Source organism: Macaca thibetana, chromosome 9, assembly GCF_024542745.1.
Source record: "Macaca thibetana thibetana isolate TM-01 chromosome 9, ASM2454274v1, whole genome shotgun sequence".
NCBI lineage: Eukaryota > Metazoa > Chordata > Mammalia > Primates > Cercopithecidae > Macaca > Macaca thibetana.
In genome coordinates, this window is record NC_065586.1 from 12,116,050 (window position 1) to 12,134,247 (window position 18,198).

Genomic DNA, 18,198 nt, shown 5'->3' on the forward strand with positions numbered 1-18,198 from the left:
GAAACATAGTGAGACCAAAAACAAACAAACAAAAAACACCAAATAAACTAATTTTGGGGTTAGCCAGCAAGTACAGCCCTCTACTGAAAGGGAGGAAGTGATTAATTTTTCACCAACTTCAGTATGCCAGTATTAGTAACAACAGCTGCATAAAGAGTTAAGTGGGCCGGGCGCGGTGGCTCAAGCCTGTAATCCCAGCACTTTGGGAGGCCGAGACGGGCGGATCACGAGGTCAGGAGATCGAGACCATCCTGGCTAACACAGTGAAACCCCGTCTCTACTAAAAATACAAAAACTTAGCCGGGCGAGGTGGCAGGCGCCTGTAGTCCCAGCTACTCGGGAGGCTGAGGCAGGAGAATGGCGGGAACCCGGGAGGTGGAGCTTGCAGTGAGCTGAGATCCGGCCACTGCACTCCAGCCTGGGTGACAGAGCGAGACTCCGTCTCAAAAAAAAAAAAAAAAAAAAAAAAAAAAAAAGAGTTAAGTGGGAGTTTAGATTCCAGAAGTTAAACCATGAACTGAAAAGTCTGGTTGTGCAGTTGGCACCGAGGCTCATTATTCAATCACCGTACCTGAATCCCTGCCATCTGTTGAGGCTGCAAAGTGAAGCAAAAAGTCCTAACAAGAAATTATATGTTGGCTAGTCTCTCCCTGATAAAGATGAATATTGTTAACAATACTCAACCAAATACAAGATGCAGGAGCCCACATCATAAGCAGAACTCCTGATTGACAAAGAGGGTCGTCAGGCAGTTGGAACAGTTTAATAATTGAATAGAGAAATCAACAAGGCACTTTGAAAGAAATGAAGTGGGAAGCTGAGGCAGGAGAATCAGTTAAACCAGGGAGGCGGAGTTTGCAGTGAGCCGAGATCATGCCAGTGCATTCCAGCACGGTGACAGAGTGAGAGTCTGTCTCCAAAAAAAAAAAAAAAAAAAAAAAAAAGAAATTAAGTGGAAGAGAGGACTAATTTTTTTTTGCAGTAATAACTTACTTTATGATTGTCTTGTTAAAGTCAAGCATCAAATTGGGCACGTCTAAAGTGGCAATCTACATTCTGGCAGAAAAATTACAAAGAAAAGTCACTTGATTTAGAAGGAACAAAGAATCAAATAATTTGTAGTTATATTTAATAATTTTGGTCATAGTTAAAATTTTTTAAATTATATTTTTAAAAGATAATATTCTGGCCGGGCTCGGTGGCTCATGCCTGTAATCCCAGCACTTTGGGAGGCCAAAGTGGGTGGATCACTTGAGGTCAGGAGTTGGAGCCTGACCAACATAGTGAACCGCCCCCCGTCTCTGCTAAAAATACAAAAATTAGCTGGGTGAGGTGGCACACGCCAGTAGTCCCAGCTACTCGGCAGACTGAGGCACGAGAAAAGCCTGAACCCAGCAGGCAGCGGTTGCAGTGAGCCAAGACTGCACCCCTGCATTCCAGCCTGGGCGACAGAGCGAGACTCTGTCTCAAGAAAAAAAAGGATAATATTCTGATGTATCCTTCTTTTGTGCCATTTGCAGTAAAAAAAATTTGGGTACCCACAATTGAATTCACTTATGGGTTTTTTTTTTTTTTTTTCTTTTCATTCTCTTCAGGTGTGGCAGTGGGGTGGGCAGGGAGGAATTAACGTTTACTGAAATTATGCCACTTGGTGATCTCCAGCAATCATTTACCAGGTGGTTTATAATCCTCACGTTTAATTCTGGTTGAGCAACAGTGAACTGACTGTAATGACCCTTGGGAAGGTGAATTGGTTACAGATGTATAGTAATGAGACTGTAAAGAACCACTTATAATAGTCCAGGCAGGACATAACAGGTCTGGAGTAGAGTGGTAGCAGTGGCAAGGTGACATTTAATTTCCATGAAGATGGTTTTAAGGGAGACTGGGACATCGGAAGAAAAAAGGGGTGATGCAGGGCTCAAATCTGTACACACTATGTTTGAGATGATGGCAGACATCCAGGTGAAGAAAACTGGCAGACAGGTGAAAATATTAATCTAGGATGATTAGTCATGCTACGGATTCAGAGAAGGAAATGTGGTTTTTCATTACTTCATTAGGAATTGCACAATAAATCTCCTCCTCCATAATCACATGATTACTGACTTTTCAGCATGCAGGAGGAAAAGCAACTATTTCCACTGTGGAAAGGTTTTATTGGAGAAACTTGATGAATACAATGATTTCATGGCTTAGTGAAGACAACCACAGTGGTTAAAATACACGGAACGCTTATTTAGCTGTATCCATTCAAAGTATTTGAGCATCTCCTATTTATAATGTCAGTTTATTTGATGCTAGTTAAATGTGTAACAAGTTACTTAAAACCAACTGTAATACTAAAAAGTCACTGAACACACCTCTAAAGTATACAGCCTGAATAAAAGGTATTTATAAAAATTCCTTCCCTGTAGTATCTATATATTTAAGCTTACAAACTTAGCTGCTTTTCTACACACAACTGCAATTCTATATTAAAGCTTTGCAACTGCCTTAACCTCTACATTCTTTTTTTTTTTTTTTTTTTTTTTTTCCCGAGACAGAGTCTTGCTCTGTTGCCCGGCTGGAGTGCAGTGGCACGATCTCGGCTCATCGCAACCTCCGCCTCCCGGATTCAAGCGATTCTCCTGCTTCAGCCTCCCGACTAGCTGGGACTACAGGCATGCGCCAACACGCCCGGCTAATTTTCGTAATTTTAGTAGGGACGGGGTTTCGCCATGTTGGCCAGGCTGGACAAACTCCTAACCTCAGGTGATGCACCCGCCTCGGCCTCCCAGAGTGCTGGGATTACAGGCATGAGGCACCGCAACCGGCCTATGCTCAAATGTTTCTTGGGCTGTTAAAGTACTGCTCCTCGCAGAAGCGCTAATGTTCCCGGGATCTGTTTTCTTCCGCACATTTATTCCTATCTTCATTAGAAAACATCTGACCTAAATAAATCCCCCAATGATGCTGACATCTCCTTCCGCTGCAATTTTTTACTTTCTAAGTCAAATCGAAACAATTATTTGAGCGACCGCTCCTGCCTGCCATTAAGTCTTTCTACCACCACCTTCCAGACATATATACAATATTGCTTCTCTCCCTCAAAACAGAAAGGACTGCATAATTCCAGATCAAGGCATAAATGAACCATTACTGTCCAACCCCCACCAACATACCTTGCAATATTATAATCTATTTACCTCTGCTTTGAAAATGTTATTCTTTAAAGCACTGCTTCCAACTAGCCACTTAGCCAGTAACATTTTTGAGAAAAACAAAACAAAACCTAAAACAATGTATATATTCCTGGGGGGAAGAGTTTCTAACTCAAAATAGGCAGAGAATTCTGTTTATTATTCTAAGGAATACCCTTCTGAAGAGGCCTACGGTCCGTGGGGCAGTTTCTAATTTAAAACTGCTTAGGTGGACCAGCAAGAATGTACATTTAAGGAGATATCTTTAGACATAGATACCTCGCGCAAGCCAAATGCTCGTAGGGTAAGCGACATGACTAGGGGTTAAAAGCGGCTGGCTGGTAGGCCGGGCGCGGTGGCTGACGCCTGTAAGCCCAGCACTTTGGGAGGCTAAGGCGGGCAGATCACCTAAGGTCAGGAGTTCGAGACCAGCCTGGCAAATATGGCGAAGCCCCGTCTCTACTAAAAATACAAAAATCAGCCGGCGTGGAGGCGCGCGCGCTCTCAGCTACTCGAGAGGCTAAGGCAGGAGAATCACTTGACCCCGGGAGGCGGAGGCTGCAGTGAGCCGAGATTGCGCCACTACACTCCAGCCTGGGCACAGAGTGAGACTCCGTCTCAAATAAATAAATAAAAGCAGCTGGTTACTTCTCATTCTCTTTAACGAAACAAACAAAACTGAACTTTGCTGGGTGACAGGAGTGAAGCAAAGGAAAAAAGAAGGATAGTACAAGTTCGATTCGAATTCTTCCAGTCTTATGATTCGATCACTGCAGGAATACTGATAAAAATCTGCGTTTTTCCCAGCTTGATAACTTTTGCGAGGCCAGACTAAACGAATACAACGCTCAAAGGAGACAAGTCTCCTTTTTCCTCCGCTTTCTCAAATTTACCTCTCGCCTTTTCCCTCCCAAAGTCGAACCCCCCCAGGATCGTACAGGCGATATTCCCTCTACCAAGCATTCTACTCCTCTGCAGATGCTGCAACCTTTACACTGGAACCAACACTTAGCTGTGGTGCTCCCCGCTTTCTTTACTCGGAGTAGCCCAGGCTCCTCCGCTCCAATCCCCAGTTTCCCTCTTGGGCGCCTGGACGCGTGCCCAGCCGCAGCCTGGGAGACACCGCGCGGCTGCACGCACCATGCAGATGTGCTCCCTCTCCCCTTCTACTTCTCCTCCCCAAAGAGATTTTGTGTTGTGACTGGCCTGTCCCGGTTACTTACTCCAAGATGTAGGGGTGAAGAACGGAAGAGGACGAAACAACTAGCTGGAGGCAGCAGTGTCAGCCGATGCCGGTGCCACGATTCGAGACACCGGCGCCTCTCGCGGTGCTAACAGGATGGGCGCGCGCCCTCCTCCCGGCATCCGTAGAATCCCCGCCTTTGACCTAGCTCCAGGTGATTACTTTCCGGGTCAGTGTGTGTCTAGGGCAAAGACGGAGTTGTAAACTTCTTAAAATTCCTCTCTCAACATTTCAGTAATTCCTCTTTCGAGACCAAAGCTCTTTTTGTGTGCGTGTGTGTCAAGCGTATGCCCCGGGATTGTCCTTCTCCGCTTCCCTTTCTTGGTGTTCCTTCTTGCTTTAGGGACCGGAAGAGTCCTTGAACCAAAATAGCTCGGTGGGCACTTCCGGGGCCGGAGCCCAGGGTTCCGGGAGGGTGCAAGCAGGAGAGGGAAAGGCAGCGGCGGCGGCAGCTGGAGAATGAAGAAGGAGCATGTGCTGCACTGCCAGTTCTCCGCGTGGTACCCGCTCTTCCGAGGCGTTACCATCAAGAGGTGAGATGGGAGGGGGTTCGCCCGGCCTACCGGCCAAAGGGAACCGCGACTTGTGAGCGAATCTTACTGCCATCCAAAAAAAATGCAGGCCTTCTAGCGACTGCATGGGAGGGAGTGTGTCGAGAGGGAAGTAGGTAAGCAGTCGTCTGCGTCTTGTTGCAAGCCAGCGAGTGTGCTGGCTAGGAGGGTCAGTTGTGGTTTCAGTGAGGGTCGGAGGCGGGAGGAGTAGTGGATTAACGTAGTTTAGGCTTGGGAGTTCACCACCACTACTTTTAGAATGGCCCCCGGCTCAAGATGATCACTGCCCAAGGCCACCCGGTGGCTTAATTGCTTTTACGCCACCTCCCCAGAGGTTGGAGATTGGGAAGGTGAAAGGATACGTAATTACAGTTAGATACGAGAACAAGTACATAGATCTGTTGTATAGCATAGAGACTATAATGACGATATACGTATAGTATTCGTGAAAAAAGGAGAGTGGATGTTAGTATTCTCATCACAAAAATAACTCTGTTAGGCAATGCATTTGTTAGTTAGCTACATTTAACCATTCCACAATGTATAAATACTTCAAAGCATTAGGTAGGCGGCAAGTATTAATATATACAATTTCGTCTCTCAGTTTTTTTAAAGGTGTTTATAGAAAATCTGGGGTTTGCACTTACTGATTTTTTTGAGCCAACATTTCAGTAATTGCTGATTCATTATATAATGGTTTCATTCAATAAAGATTGGGTATGTACTTGAAAATGTGTAATAGGCTCAGAATGGTCAGTTAAAATGTATAAGAAAAGTTTCAGGTTTTTAAATAGTATTGGAATGTCTAGTAGAACCTTGGATTCATTGTACTTAACAATTTCGTTTGTTAGCTTTGTAAGAGTAAAATACTTAGGAAGGCTTGTTTGTAATCAGCCAATAGACACATTAAAAAAGAAAATTGAGGCCGGGCGCGGTGGCTCAAGCCTGTAATCCCAGCACTTTGGGAGGCCAAGACGGGCGGATCACGAGGTCAGGAGATCGAGACCATCCTGGCTGACACGGTGAAACCCCGTCTCTACTAAAAAAAATACAAAAACTTAGCCGGGCGAGGTGGCGGGCGCCTGTAGTCCCAGCTACTCGGGAGGCTGAGGCAGGAGAATGGCGTAAACCCGGGAGGCGGAGCTTGCAGTGAGCTGAGATCCGGCCAGTGCACTCCAGCCTGGGCGACAGAGCGAGACTCCGTCTCAAAAAAAAAAAAAGAAAATTGAGTAGTATATAAATAGAATTTAAATTTTTAAAGAGACTTTTAAGTTACAAAATTTCACATGAAATTGATTAAAATTTAGTAGATTTTCAAACATAATAAGATTTGTTAGATGAAATTGAAAGCCTGAGGAAGAACTAGATTTTTTTTTTTTTTTTTTTTTTTTTTGAGACGGAGTTTTGCTCTGTCTCCCAGGCTAGATTGCAGTGGCAGCGATCTTGGCTCACTACAGACTTCGCCTCTGGAGTTCACGCCATTCTCCTGCCACAGCTTCCCGAGTAGCTGGGACTACAGGCGCCCGCCACCACCCCCGGCTAATTTTTTGTATTTTTAGTAGAGACGGGGTTTCACCGTGTTAGCCAGGATGGTCTTGATTTCCTGACCTCGTGATCCTCCCGCCTCGGCCTCCCAAAGTGCTGGGATTACAGGTGTGAGCCACCGCGCTCGGCCAGAACTAGATTTTTGAATGTGAAATCGTACTTTTGATAAATCAAATATTTATTTTAAAAACCGAAGTAGCCCATGAATAGTCTTTTTTTTGTGCACAAAATCATTTGTAATGTGCCAAAAAAAACTTATTCCATAAATAAATGAGACATAAGTCACTGATGTTGTGTTAACTTCCTGAAAGCAGGCTGTAAGCTTTTCCACTTTTTGAAAATGTATATGCCTCAAGATCAAAATAATACCAGCACTCTTAGGTATCTGTGGTAGGGCTTTTTGATAATTTATTATTTCAAGGTAAAAACAAATTATCCCATAAGTTTTTAAGAGACTTCAAATATGACTTTGCCATCCTTAAAATTAAGCTAAAGCATGCCCAGTTTAAGCAGCTTTTATCTCTGGTGATCAGCTGAATAGAATGACAGCAAGACACATCCGAAAGTATCATGAATTCTTAGCTGTGGGTGCTCATTGCCAACCCAAAAATGGTTTCCAGATCTTGACTCTACTTCTGCCCTCTATCTTTAGAAGGTGACCAAACGCTAGTCATCTTCTGGTTTGTTTTGCTGCACTTCCTGTGTTGCAGCAAATATCTGCTGGTCTCTGATGTCTTAAAGACACAGAAATGTTGTGCTCACTCAGAATCCTTTTGAGCTTGTTGCTTTCATACTGTGATTTCCATCTGATGGTTTGGATTTGGCTGGTTTTTGTGGCAATAAGGTGAACCGCAGTATTTAATCATATTATTCTAATTCCTTGTCTGCTGCTACCAAATATACATCATTAACATTTTCTACTTTATATTAAATACGTTTATATTATATTGAAATAAGTAAATCCAAAATCAATAAAGGGTGAACATTTTTCTCTCTGCTTATAGTTGATCTTTTAAAATGATGCCTTTTTTGGTGTTTTTTTTTTTTTTTTTTTAGTGTCATTCTTCCACTTCCTCAGAATGTGAAGGATTATTTACTCGATGATGGAACTCTGGTGGTTTCAGGAAGGTAAAGTATTTTAGAAAAAAATTTATTAAACTTTATCATAAAGAAGCACATAAAATGAATGAATTAGCTTAGGCACCATTCTCTCCCTTTAGCTCTTTTTCTCTCCTAGCCAAAATGATGTGCTGATCTTTATCTCATATTCCTTGTCAATGCTTACTTAATATTTTCAGCATTAAGTACTTTTCCCTCTAATAATGACAAGTTGTGAAATTGAGCAGTTCCTTTCATCTCCGTCTTTAGAAAACAGTTATGATGACAAGTTTTCCTTCTGAAGGTGGCAGGGTGGGGGAAGTGCACATTAAAATTCTTTGAGATCCTTCAGTTTTGACGATTAAAAATTCATTGTTGCAAATAGAAAGCTTTACTAGGCTTTATCATTTCATTCCTCAACATTTTCTTCCCCACAATTGACCTACCGTGGCCCCACCTCCACTTTCTAGAAGCCGTTCAGGTAGTTTGCCTATTTATAGAATAAAGGGAAGAAGTTACTGTGTTTCAGTCTTTTGGATGCAAACTTGAAAACATTGAAGAATCATAGGATTTAGTGAAGTTCTCATTTTTTCATTCGAATCTGCTCAGAAGTCACGTTATGAGTGTTCAGCCCTCACCAGCCTTTCTAAAATAGCCTGACAGTAACCCTATGCCCTAACCTCCCTTCAGTTTTCTGCATCACACTTACTTCCACCTGACAGTTGTTAATTGTTCCATTAGAATGCAGTTTCATGAAAACAGGGACGTGGCCCATTTGTTCACCCCAGCTGGTGGGACAGTGCCTGATACAGCAGAGGTGCTTGATAAACATGTGTTGGATGAAGGAACTCTAGAAATAGAGTAAGAATTGTGTGTTTTCAGTAACACTAAGCGGACCCCATATTTTTGCCTATTGGGTGTTTAATGTGGTTTTCTGGATTATATTTCTGTTTTTGGTATTCATAGAGCCTCAATAACCAGAAAATTGTTAATGTAGCGCCTCATTAACTTTGAGTAATTTGAGGCTAAGGAAACAGTAGGAAAGTCAGACAAGTCTCAACTTTAGGATATTTACAGATACAATTTTGTTTTGTTTTGTTTTTCTTTTGAGACGGAGTCTCACTCTGTCGCCCAGGCTGGAGTGCAGTGGCGTGATCTTGGCTCACTGCAAGCTCCGCCTCCCGGGTTTGCGCCATTCTCCTGCCTCAGCCTCCCGAGCAGCTGGGACTACAGGTGCCTGCCACCTCGCCCGGCTAATTGCTCACTGCAACCTCTGCCTCAAGTGAGTTCAAGTGATTCTCCTGCCTCAGCCTCCCAAGTAGCTGGAACTACAGATGCCCGCCACCACGCCTGGCTAATTTTTTGTATGTTTACTAGAGATGGGGTTTTACTCAATCTCCTGACCTCGTGATCTGCCTTCCTCGGCCTCCCAAAGTGCTGGGATTACAGACATGAGCCACTGCGCCCAGACTTTTTTTTTTTTTTTTTAAGATGGAGTTTTGCTCTGTCACTCAGGTTGGAGTGGAATGGCTCAATCTCAGCTCACTGCAACCTCTGCCTCCCATTGATTCTCTTGCCACAGCTTCCCAGCTAGCTGGGACAACAGGCGTGTGCCACCATACACAGCTAATTTTTGTATTTTTAGTAGAGATGGGGTTTCACCACGTTGGCCGGGCTGTCTTGAACTCCTGACCTTAGGTGATCCACTCGCTTCAGCCTCCCGAAGTGTTGGGATTACAGGCGTGAGCCACTGTGCCTGGCCAGTTTTATTATTCTCAAATACATATACCTATTTGCTTTGTAAATGAGCTTATAAATAATAAGCTTATATAAATGAGACTATAAGTAAAATAGCTTTTAATATTAGAAAATAATTGGTAAATCTCAGTAGGGTAAACATATTGAAGAGCTCCTATGATGATTCTCACTGGCCAGATGTTTGCATGGCCTCTGGCTTAGGCAAGCACTGATGTTAAATACTGTGAAACAGGGCCGGGTGTGGTGGCTCATGCCTGTAATCCCAGCACTTTGAGAGGCCGAGGTGGGTGGATCACCTGAGGTCAGGAGTTCAAGACCAGCTGGACCAACATGGTGAAACCCCGTCTCTACTAAAAACACAAAACTTAGCTGGGCCTGGTGGTGGGCACCTCTGATTCCAACTACTCAGGAAGCTGAGGCAGGAGAATTGCTTGAACGCAGGAGGCGGAAGTTGCAGTGAGCCAAGATCGTGCCATTGCACTCCAGCCTGGGCGACAAGAGCTAAACTTCGTCTCAAAAAAAAAAAAAAAATACTGTTAAACAATGCGATACGGTGCTTTACAGTAAGCCACAAATCACATAGGGATCTTGCCCTTTTGGAGTTGACAGTAAAGCTTAGTATTTTGTGAAAGCCGACGTGGCGTAGTGCTGTTTCGTTAGTCAGACGACCTAATTTTAAGTAATATCTTTGCTATTTTCTAGTCCTTCCCTCTGTGCCTCAGTTTTCTTGTCTGAATATGGGGCAAATGACAGTATAGACCTTACTTTATAGGGTCATTGCAAAGATAAAAAGTGATAATATCTAAAATGGTCAGTCTAATGCCCAGTATATTGTATGCTCTTAAGACATGCAACTACTTTTATTATCATTAATCTTAGGTGAACATAGCAAACACACAAGAGAATATGTAATGAAAACTGGGATAAGTGCTGTGCAGAAAATGGGGTGGTCATTGCCCTTAAATTGCTGGGAGAGCTGAGGACCGCGAGGAGGGTCAGGGAGTGCTCTGAAGAAGGATCTTTGGAGCCTCTGAGATGTGAAGATTGGAGGAATGTAGTCAGTTGAAGGCAAAGGGAAGAATCTTCCAGATGGGGGGAACAGCATTAATAAAGGCTCTAGGCCTGGAAGATCTTGACATACAAGAAGCTTGGAAAAGGTCATGTATCTAGAGTATATGTATGGGAAGTGAGAGAAGGGTAAGTGGCATGAGATTCACAGTTGATGACATGGGGGAGGACAGTTAAGGTTAGGGGTGTGTGGGGGAGTCATGTTAAAGATGCTGGAATTTATTCTGAGAATGTCAGGAAGGCGTTGAAGGGCTCTGAGCAAGAGAATGAGTTGATCAGATTTCAGTTTCCGGGCAGTGTCAGGTGACTGTGGAAATGGAAGACAGGTTAGGAGGATATTGCATTGGACTGGGTGAGACCTGCTAGTGGCTTGAACTAAGATGGTGACAGTGGCGGGGGGAGGAAGTGGGTTTCAGAAGATGGGGAGCTTGCACCTTCAGAACTTGAAGACAGGGATGTGTCAAGGATTCCTCTCAGATTTCTGATAGAACGACTAGATGAATGAAGATGTCATTTGCTCAGGTTGAGAGAAGCATTGTCTGTTGAGCCTTTTTGAAAACTCACAATCTGTTGACAATTTTGAAAGGTTAGTAATTTTAGATTAGGTTACTTTTACAGATAAAAACTTGAAAATTTTAAGTTTACTTTAAATGAGGTACATTTATGATAAAATGTAAAAATTTTTTTTTTTTTTTTTTTTTTTGAGATGGAGTCTCCCTCTGTCGCCCAGGCTGGAGTGCAGTGGTGTGATCTCAGCTCACTGCAAGCTCTGCCTCCTGGGTTCACGCCATTCTCCTGCCTCAGTCTCCCGAGTAGCTGGGACTACAGGCGCCCACCACTGTGCCTGGCTAATTTTTTGTATTTTTAGTAGAGACAGGGTTTCACCGTGGTCTCGATCTCCTGACCTTGTGATCCGCCCGCCTCGGAAAATGTATAGATTTTAAGTGTACAGCTTGGCAAATTTTGATAAATGGTTACACCTATTTCACCATCACTGCATTCAAAACATGGAACACTTTCATTCCCCAGAAAGGTTTCTCTTGTCCCTTTCTTAGTTTAGTTTTGTCAGTTCTAGAATTTCATATAAGTGGAGTTACATAGTATGTATTCTTTTATGTCTATGTAAGTGGAAAAAATACCATTTTTCCTCTGCTCTCATACCACCACAGTCAACACAGAAGACCTCTGTAACCACATGTGTGGGGTTTTCTTCCCACCAAGAAGCAATCCGTTCTGCAGCAGACGCCAGCTGAGGGTCCTCCAGTCCAATTCAGTCTACCTGGAGGAGCATCAGATCCCACAGCTTGAGGGCTCAGTCTCACAAAGACTGCCCCCCACCCTGATGTCAATTGCAAGCCCCAGGTTCCTCTACCTGTGGGTCTGACCAGGCAGCTAGAAATGAGTGTCCCCTCCTTGGGTTTGATTCATTTGCTAGAGCAGCTCGCAGAACTGAGGGAAACATTTATTTAGGTTTACCGGTTTCTCATAAAGGATGTTATAGCCCTGGTGTGATGGCTCATGCCCGTAATCCCAGCACATTGGGAGCCCGAGGTGGGCAGATCGCTTGAGGTCAGGAATTTGAGACCAGCCTGGCCAACATGGTGAAACCTCATCTCTACTAAAAATACAAAACTTAGCCAGGCGTGGTGGTGCACTCCTGTAATCCCAGCTATTCAGGAGGCTGAGGTAGGAGAATCACTTAAACCCAGGAATTGAAGGTTGCAGTGAGTCGAGATCGCACCACTGCACTCCAACCTGGGCGACAGAGCGTGACTCTGTTTCAAAAAACCAAACAAACAAAAATAAAGGATATTAATAATGGATAGAGATGAAGAGATGTGTAGGGTGAGGTGTGGGGGAAGGGATGCAGATCTTACGTGCCCTCCTACATGCGCCACCCTCCAGAAGCTCCATGTGTTCAGCTATCTGGAAGCTCTTCGTACTTTGCAAGAAAGTGGGAGATGGCTGTAGAGGTCTGCCATGGACCCTAATTCTTCATGCCTCATCCTCCATTGCTTCCACATACAGTGCCTGCCTTTCTCTCCAGACTCTATAAGGTATAGTCTTGTTTACAGTTATAAGTTAGCATACAGTCTGGGTTCAGTAAATGCTGGTTGAATGAGTGAATGAACATGCTTATCCTACTTTCTCTCCATGGTAACCTCTGCTGAGTTCAATGAATAGAATAGGCCAACGATGATGTCTAGTTTACCTTGTTTGCCGAGTCAGATCTAATGGTAATGGTTTCCTGGAGTGCCATGTAGAGGATTCTGAAGCTGCATCCAGGGTTCAGTGAGAACGCTTGCTTGGTTTGATTCTCGTTGCCTGTAGTGGGTGTGGGAAAGGAGGCTAGCAACGTGCATTTCTGGTATAGACAGTGATTCAGTTTCACTGAACACTTATTGCAGGCCTAGTGTGAGATGAGTACTAAGCTTGATACTAGCATAACAAGATGAGCTGGGCATCCTACCGTAGGAGTCTAGGCTTATTAGCAAGTCAAACATACGTACATACATACATACATACATACATACATGTCTGAGTTGTGTTGCAAAAAATGTTTTTGAATAAAAGCATCAACCAGCTGTGGTGGCTCATGCCTGTAATCTGGCACTTTAGGAGGCAGAGGTAAGAGGATCAGTTGAGGCCAGGAGGTGGAGACCAGTCTGGCCAACATAGCAGGGCCCCATCTTTACAGAAAACTAAGAAGTTAGCTGGGCCTGTTGGCACACACCTGTAGTCCCAGCTGCTCAGGAGGCTGAGGCACAAGGATGGCTTGAACCCAGGAATCGGAGGCTGCAGTGAGCTGTGATCATGCCACTGTACTCCAGCCTGGGCGACAGAGCAAGACTTTGTCTCAAAGAAGAAAAGCATCAGGTATTCTGATAAGTAATGTATTTGGGGTTTAATTAATCACTGTAAGCTGGGCTTATCCGAAAAGTCTTTACAGTAAGGTGATACTTGAACTGAGCCCACACACTGGGTCTGACGCAGATGGTACCTCCCTTCCAGTCACTAATCCTCATTGTCCTTTTTTGGTCTCTAGTTTTTTTCCTGACCTTGTCTCCCTTAAGGCTGAGTAGTAAAATGAGTTGGGCATCCCTAATTGGAAAATGTGAAATCTGTCCAGATGGGTGCTGAGATAGTGCCATTTTTCCTTTGAATATTTTATAAAATTATCTTTGGGCCATGTGTATAAGATGTATATGACACTGACACATAACTGTTTTTTTTTAATTTTAATTTTTAAGTTTTAGTTTTTGTGGGTACATAGTAAGTGTACATATTTATGGGGAACATGAGATGTTTTGATCCAGGAATGCAGTGTGACCTAAGCACATCATGGAGAGTGAGGTGTCCATCCCCTCAAGCATTTATCCATTAAGCTGCAAACAATCCAATTACAGTCTTTATTTTTAAATGTACAGTTAAGTTATTATTGACTGTAGTCACTCTATTGTTCTATCAAATAGTAGGTATGTGGTCGGGTGCTGTGCTCGTGCCTGTAATCAAGCACTTTGGGAGGCCAAGGTGGGCGGATCACCTGAGGTCAGGAGTTCAAGACCACCCTGGCGCAAAATGGTGAAACCCTGTCTCTACTAAAAATACAAAAATTAGCTGGGCATGGTGGTGGGCGCCTGTAATCCCAGCTACTCAGGAGGCTGAGTCAAGAGAATCGCCTGAACCCAGGAGATGGAGGCTGCAGTGAGCCAAGATCGTGCCACTGCACTCCAGCCTGGGCGACAGTGAGACTCCATCTCAAAAAAAAAAAAAAAAAAAAAACGTACGTCTTATTCATTCTTTCTACTTTTTTTGGTACCTATTAACCCCCACCTCCTCACAGTCCCCTACTACCCTCCCCAGCCTCTGCTAACCATCCTTCTACTCTCTGTGTTCATGAGTTCAATTAGTTTTTAGATCCCACAGATAAGCGAAAATGTGATGTTTGTCTTCCTGTGCCTGGCTGACTTCACTTAACATAATGATCTCCAGTTTCATCATGTTATTGCAGACAACTGGATCTCATTCTTTTTTATGACTGAGTACTACTCCATTGTGTATACGTACCACATTTTCTTTATCCATTCATCTGTTAATGAACACTTAGGTGGCTTCCAAATCTTAGCTATTGTAAACAGTGCTGCAACAAACATAGGAGTTTATGTTTAGACTTGGGTCCCATCCCTAAGATATCTCGTATATATGCAAATACTGCAAAATCCAAAATACTTTTGACCCTAAGCATTTTGGATATAGGATCCTCAACCAGTAGATGCCAATTGTAAAATACATCAGGCAGATTTATATTTTGATTTTTCACAATTCTGTGAAGTAGTTGCTATTTTCCCAATTTTATAGATGGCATATTGATGCAAACTTCTTGGCTGACAGTTGTGAAACTGAAATATTTAAACTATGCTTGCCTGCCTCCAGAGCCATCACTCTGGTGTGCCAGCTCTGTGTAAGATGTAGGATAGAAAATATAGCATCCTAAATATTAACACTATACTTTATCCATTTAGTTCTCTGCATGCAGAGGGTTACCTTAGAAAGCCAAGTCTAATAAACTTGCACTTTTTTTTTTTTTTTTTTTGAGACAGAGTCTTGCTATGTCACCCAGGCTGGAGTGCAGTGGCACGGTCTTGGCTCACTGCAACCTCTGCCTACTGGGTTCAAACAATTCCCTTGCCTCAGCCTCCCAAGTAGCTGGGACTATAGGTGCCCACCACCACGCCCAGCTAATTTTTTTTGCATTTTTAGTAGAGATGGGGTTTCACCACGTTGGCCAGTCTAGTGTTGAACTCCTGACCTCAGGTGATCCACCCGCCTTGGCCTCCCAAAGTACTGGGATTACAGGTGTGAGCCACCGTGCCCAGCCAAACTCGCATATTTTCATACATTGTCACCTTTTACAGTGAATAAAATTTATCATACTTTACAGTAGGCACTGCAATAAGTTCTGAAGAACTATATGAATATATTGATAACAAGTATGTTTTTAAAAATGTATATTGTTATACTAACAAAAATGATAAGTGATTTTTAGAGTGGTAGAATACATTTTAATATTTCATCTTGTATTGTAAGATTAGTTAAGCCATGTTGAAGATAATGTTGCATTTAAAAATGTTATGTGGCATTTGAAAGGAGATGGAAGAGGGAAAGGCTGGCCCCTTGGGCATGGACTCACATGCTGACAGTGTGCTAGCATTTCCACTATAGAACAGTTCTTAGCTTTGACTGGTTCTTAGCTTTGCGAATCTGGAAAAGCAAGAATTACAAAGAGTTGATTAAAACTTGGGGAAGGCCGGGTGCGGTGGCTCACACCTGTAATCCCAGCACTTGGGGAGGCCGAGGCTGTTAGATTACCTGAGGTCAGGAGTTTGAGACCAGCCTGACCAACGTGGCAAAACCCCGTCTCTAGTAAAAATACAAAAATTATCCGGGCATGAGGCTGGGCGTGGTGTCTTAAGCCTGTAATCCCAGGACTTTGGGAGGCCAAGGCAGGCAGATTACAAGGTCAAGAGATTGAGACCATCCTGGCTAACATGGTGAAACCCCATCTCTTCTAAAAATACAAAAAAATTAGCTGGGCGTGGTGGTGCACACCTGTAGTCCCAGCCACTCAGGAGGCTGAGGCTGGCGAACCGCTTGAATCTGGGAGGTGGAAGTTGGAGTGAGCCGAGATCGTGCTACTGTGCTCCAGCCTGGGCAACGGAGCGAGACTCTGTCTCAAAACAAACAAACAAACAAACAAAATTGGGGAACTGACACACGTTAACCAAAGTCACAGCAGACTGATTGATAAGCCAGATTATTAATTTCTGGATCTGCAGAGGAAGATATGGTGTGCCTTTCCAGCAATTACTACTACTCAGAAAAACACTTAGCACACAGTACACCCTCAACAGATGTGAATGGAATTACTCCCTGTAGCTTCATATTTCTTAATATACTCACACTCATATTTCTTAATATTATCTCCATCTTTAATATTATTTCTTGACTTTCCGTTATGATGTTTGTAGGTTTGAAGATTTAGCTCTGTTATAGCCTTTTTATCTTTTTTTTTGAGTCAACGTCTCACTCTGTTGCCCAGGCTGGAGTGCAGTGGTGTGATCTGGACTCACTGCAACCTCTTCTTTCTGGGTTCAAGCAATCCTCCCATGTTATCCTCCTGAGTAGCTGCGACTACAAGCATGTGCCACCATGCCCGGCTAATTTTACTTTTTTGTAGAGAGAGGGTTTCGCCATGTTGCCCTGGCTGGTCTTGAACTCGTGGGCTCAAGGAATACACCCACTTGGCCTCCCAAAGTTCTGGGATTACAGGCATGAGCCAACGTGCCTGGCCTCTTTATCCTCCTTACAATTTTTGGTTAAATCAGTAGTCGATGTTTACAATATCGTGTCATTACCATTGACTACAGAGCCACATTGTGTACTATGATTATCTTTTCTGTTTTGAAATAACTTTGTTTTCCCTGGAACCAATAATCATGTTTTTAAAATGTGCTTTATTTTTTGTGTCTATCACTAATATCTTACAAATGTTGCAATAGACGGGTTATAGGTCTTTTAACTATTTTTCTAAACCTTCAAGTACAGTTCCAAACCTAGCAGTTGCGTTTTTCTTTTCCTGGAGATCTCATTTTAGCGATCTTCCATTTTCCTGTTCCCGTTGGAGCTGGCAGTTCTGCAGGTCTGGTGTACAGTTGTCAACTTGGGACTTTTCTTCTGTGCTAAATTTTCTGTGCCTTGGATTCCACATCATTGTTTCTCTTGGTTTATTCAGTTTGCTTTATTGGAACACATGCTCCAGAATGCATAGGAGGAAACGCTTTTGGGTCTTTGCATGTCTGAAAAAATTTTTATTCTTCTCTTAGACCTGATGGGGAGTAGTTTTTTATCTTCCATGTGGCAGAAAATTGCCCTCTGGTTTCCAAGACACAGCCCACTGTATTTTTTGTTTGTTTGTTTTTTGAGACAGAGTTTCTCTCTTGGAGTTGAGTTGCACCATCTTGGCTCACTGCAACCTCCGCCTCCCAGGTTCAAGCAATTCTCCTGCCTCAACCTCCGAAGTAGGTGGTTACAGGTGCGCGCCACCACGCCCAGCTAATTTTTGTGTTTTTAGTAAAGATGGGGTTTCTCCATGTTGGCCCGGCTGGTCCTGAACTCCTGACCTCAAGTGTTCCACTCGCCTCAGCCTCCCAGAGTCCTGGGATTACAGGCGTGAGCCACCATGCCCAGCCCAGAATGACTCTTGAAGCCAGTCTGAATTAGAGGAATGGGAAAATAAATGCCATTTCTAGATGGGAAGAGTGGCAAAGTCACTCTGCCAAAGGGTATGTCTAAAGAGATTGGAAGCGTGGCTGGGTGCGATGGCTCTCGCCTGTAATCCCAGCACTTTGGGAGGCTGAGGCAGGCAGATTACGAGGTCAGGAGATCGAGACCATCCTGGCTAATATAGTGAAACCCCGTCTCTACTAAAAATACAAAAAATTAGCCGGGCATGGTGGCTGGCGCCTGTAGTCCCAGCTGCTTGGGAGGCTGAGGCAGGAGAATGGTGTGAACCCGGGAGGCAGAGCTTGCAGTGAGCTGAGATCGCACCACTGCACTCCAGCCTGGGCGACAGAGCAATACTCTGTCTCAAAAAAAAAAAAAAAAAAAAAAAAAAAAAGATTGGAAGCATTATTGTGTCATTTTTGCCCATTTAAGGTATTTTTTTCTCCATTTATTGTGTTAAGTATGTGGT

General features: G+C 43.6%; 3 protein-coding genes across 4 annotated transcripts in view; 1 reads left to right on the plus strand and 2 right to left on the minus strand.

Moving 5' to 3' along the window:
* Window positions 1–4,545, minus strand: part of NUDT5 (nudix hydrolase 5) — a 28,998-nt gene extending 24,453 nt beyond the window's left edge. The window contains exon 1 of one of the 2 annotated variants that reach the window (XM_050803285.1): window positions 4,406–4,545. The gene's annotated coding sequence lies outside the window, so the exon portion shown is untranslated. The remainder of the gene's footprint in view (window positions 1–4,405) is intronic. The other variant, XM_050803283.1, reaches the window with a different exon arrangement.
* Window positions 1–18,198, plus strand: part of CDC123 (cell division cycle 123) — a 421,061-nt gene that overhangs the window by 362,157 nt on the left and 40,706 nt on the right. Inside the window, exons 2-3 of the mRNA XM_050803270.1 lie at window positions 4,814–4,958; window positions 7,578–7,649. Coding sequence (XP_050659227.1) covers window positions 4,885–4,958; window positions 7,578–7,649 — 146 coding nt within the window. The 5' untranslated portion in view covers window positions 4,814–4,884. The remainder of the gene's footprint in view (window positions 1–4,813; window positions 4,959–7,577; window positions 7,650–18,198) is intronic.
* UPF2 (UPF2 regulator of nonsense mediated mRNA decay) overlaps window positions 1–18,198 on the minus strand; it is a 727,243-nt gene that overhangs the window by 283,669 nt on the left and 425,376 nt on the right. The window lies entirely within an intron of this gene.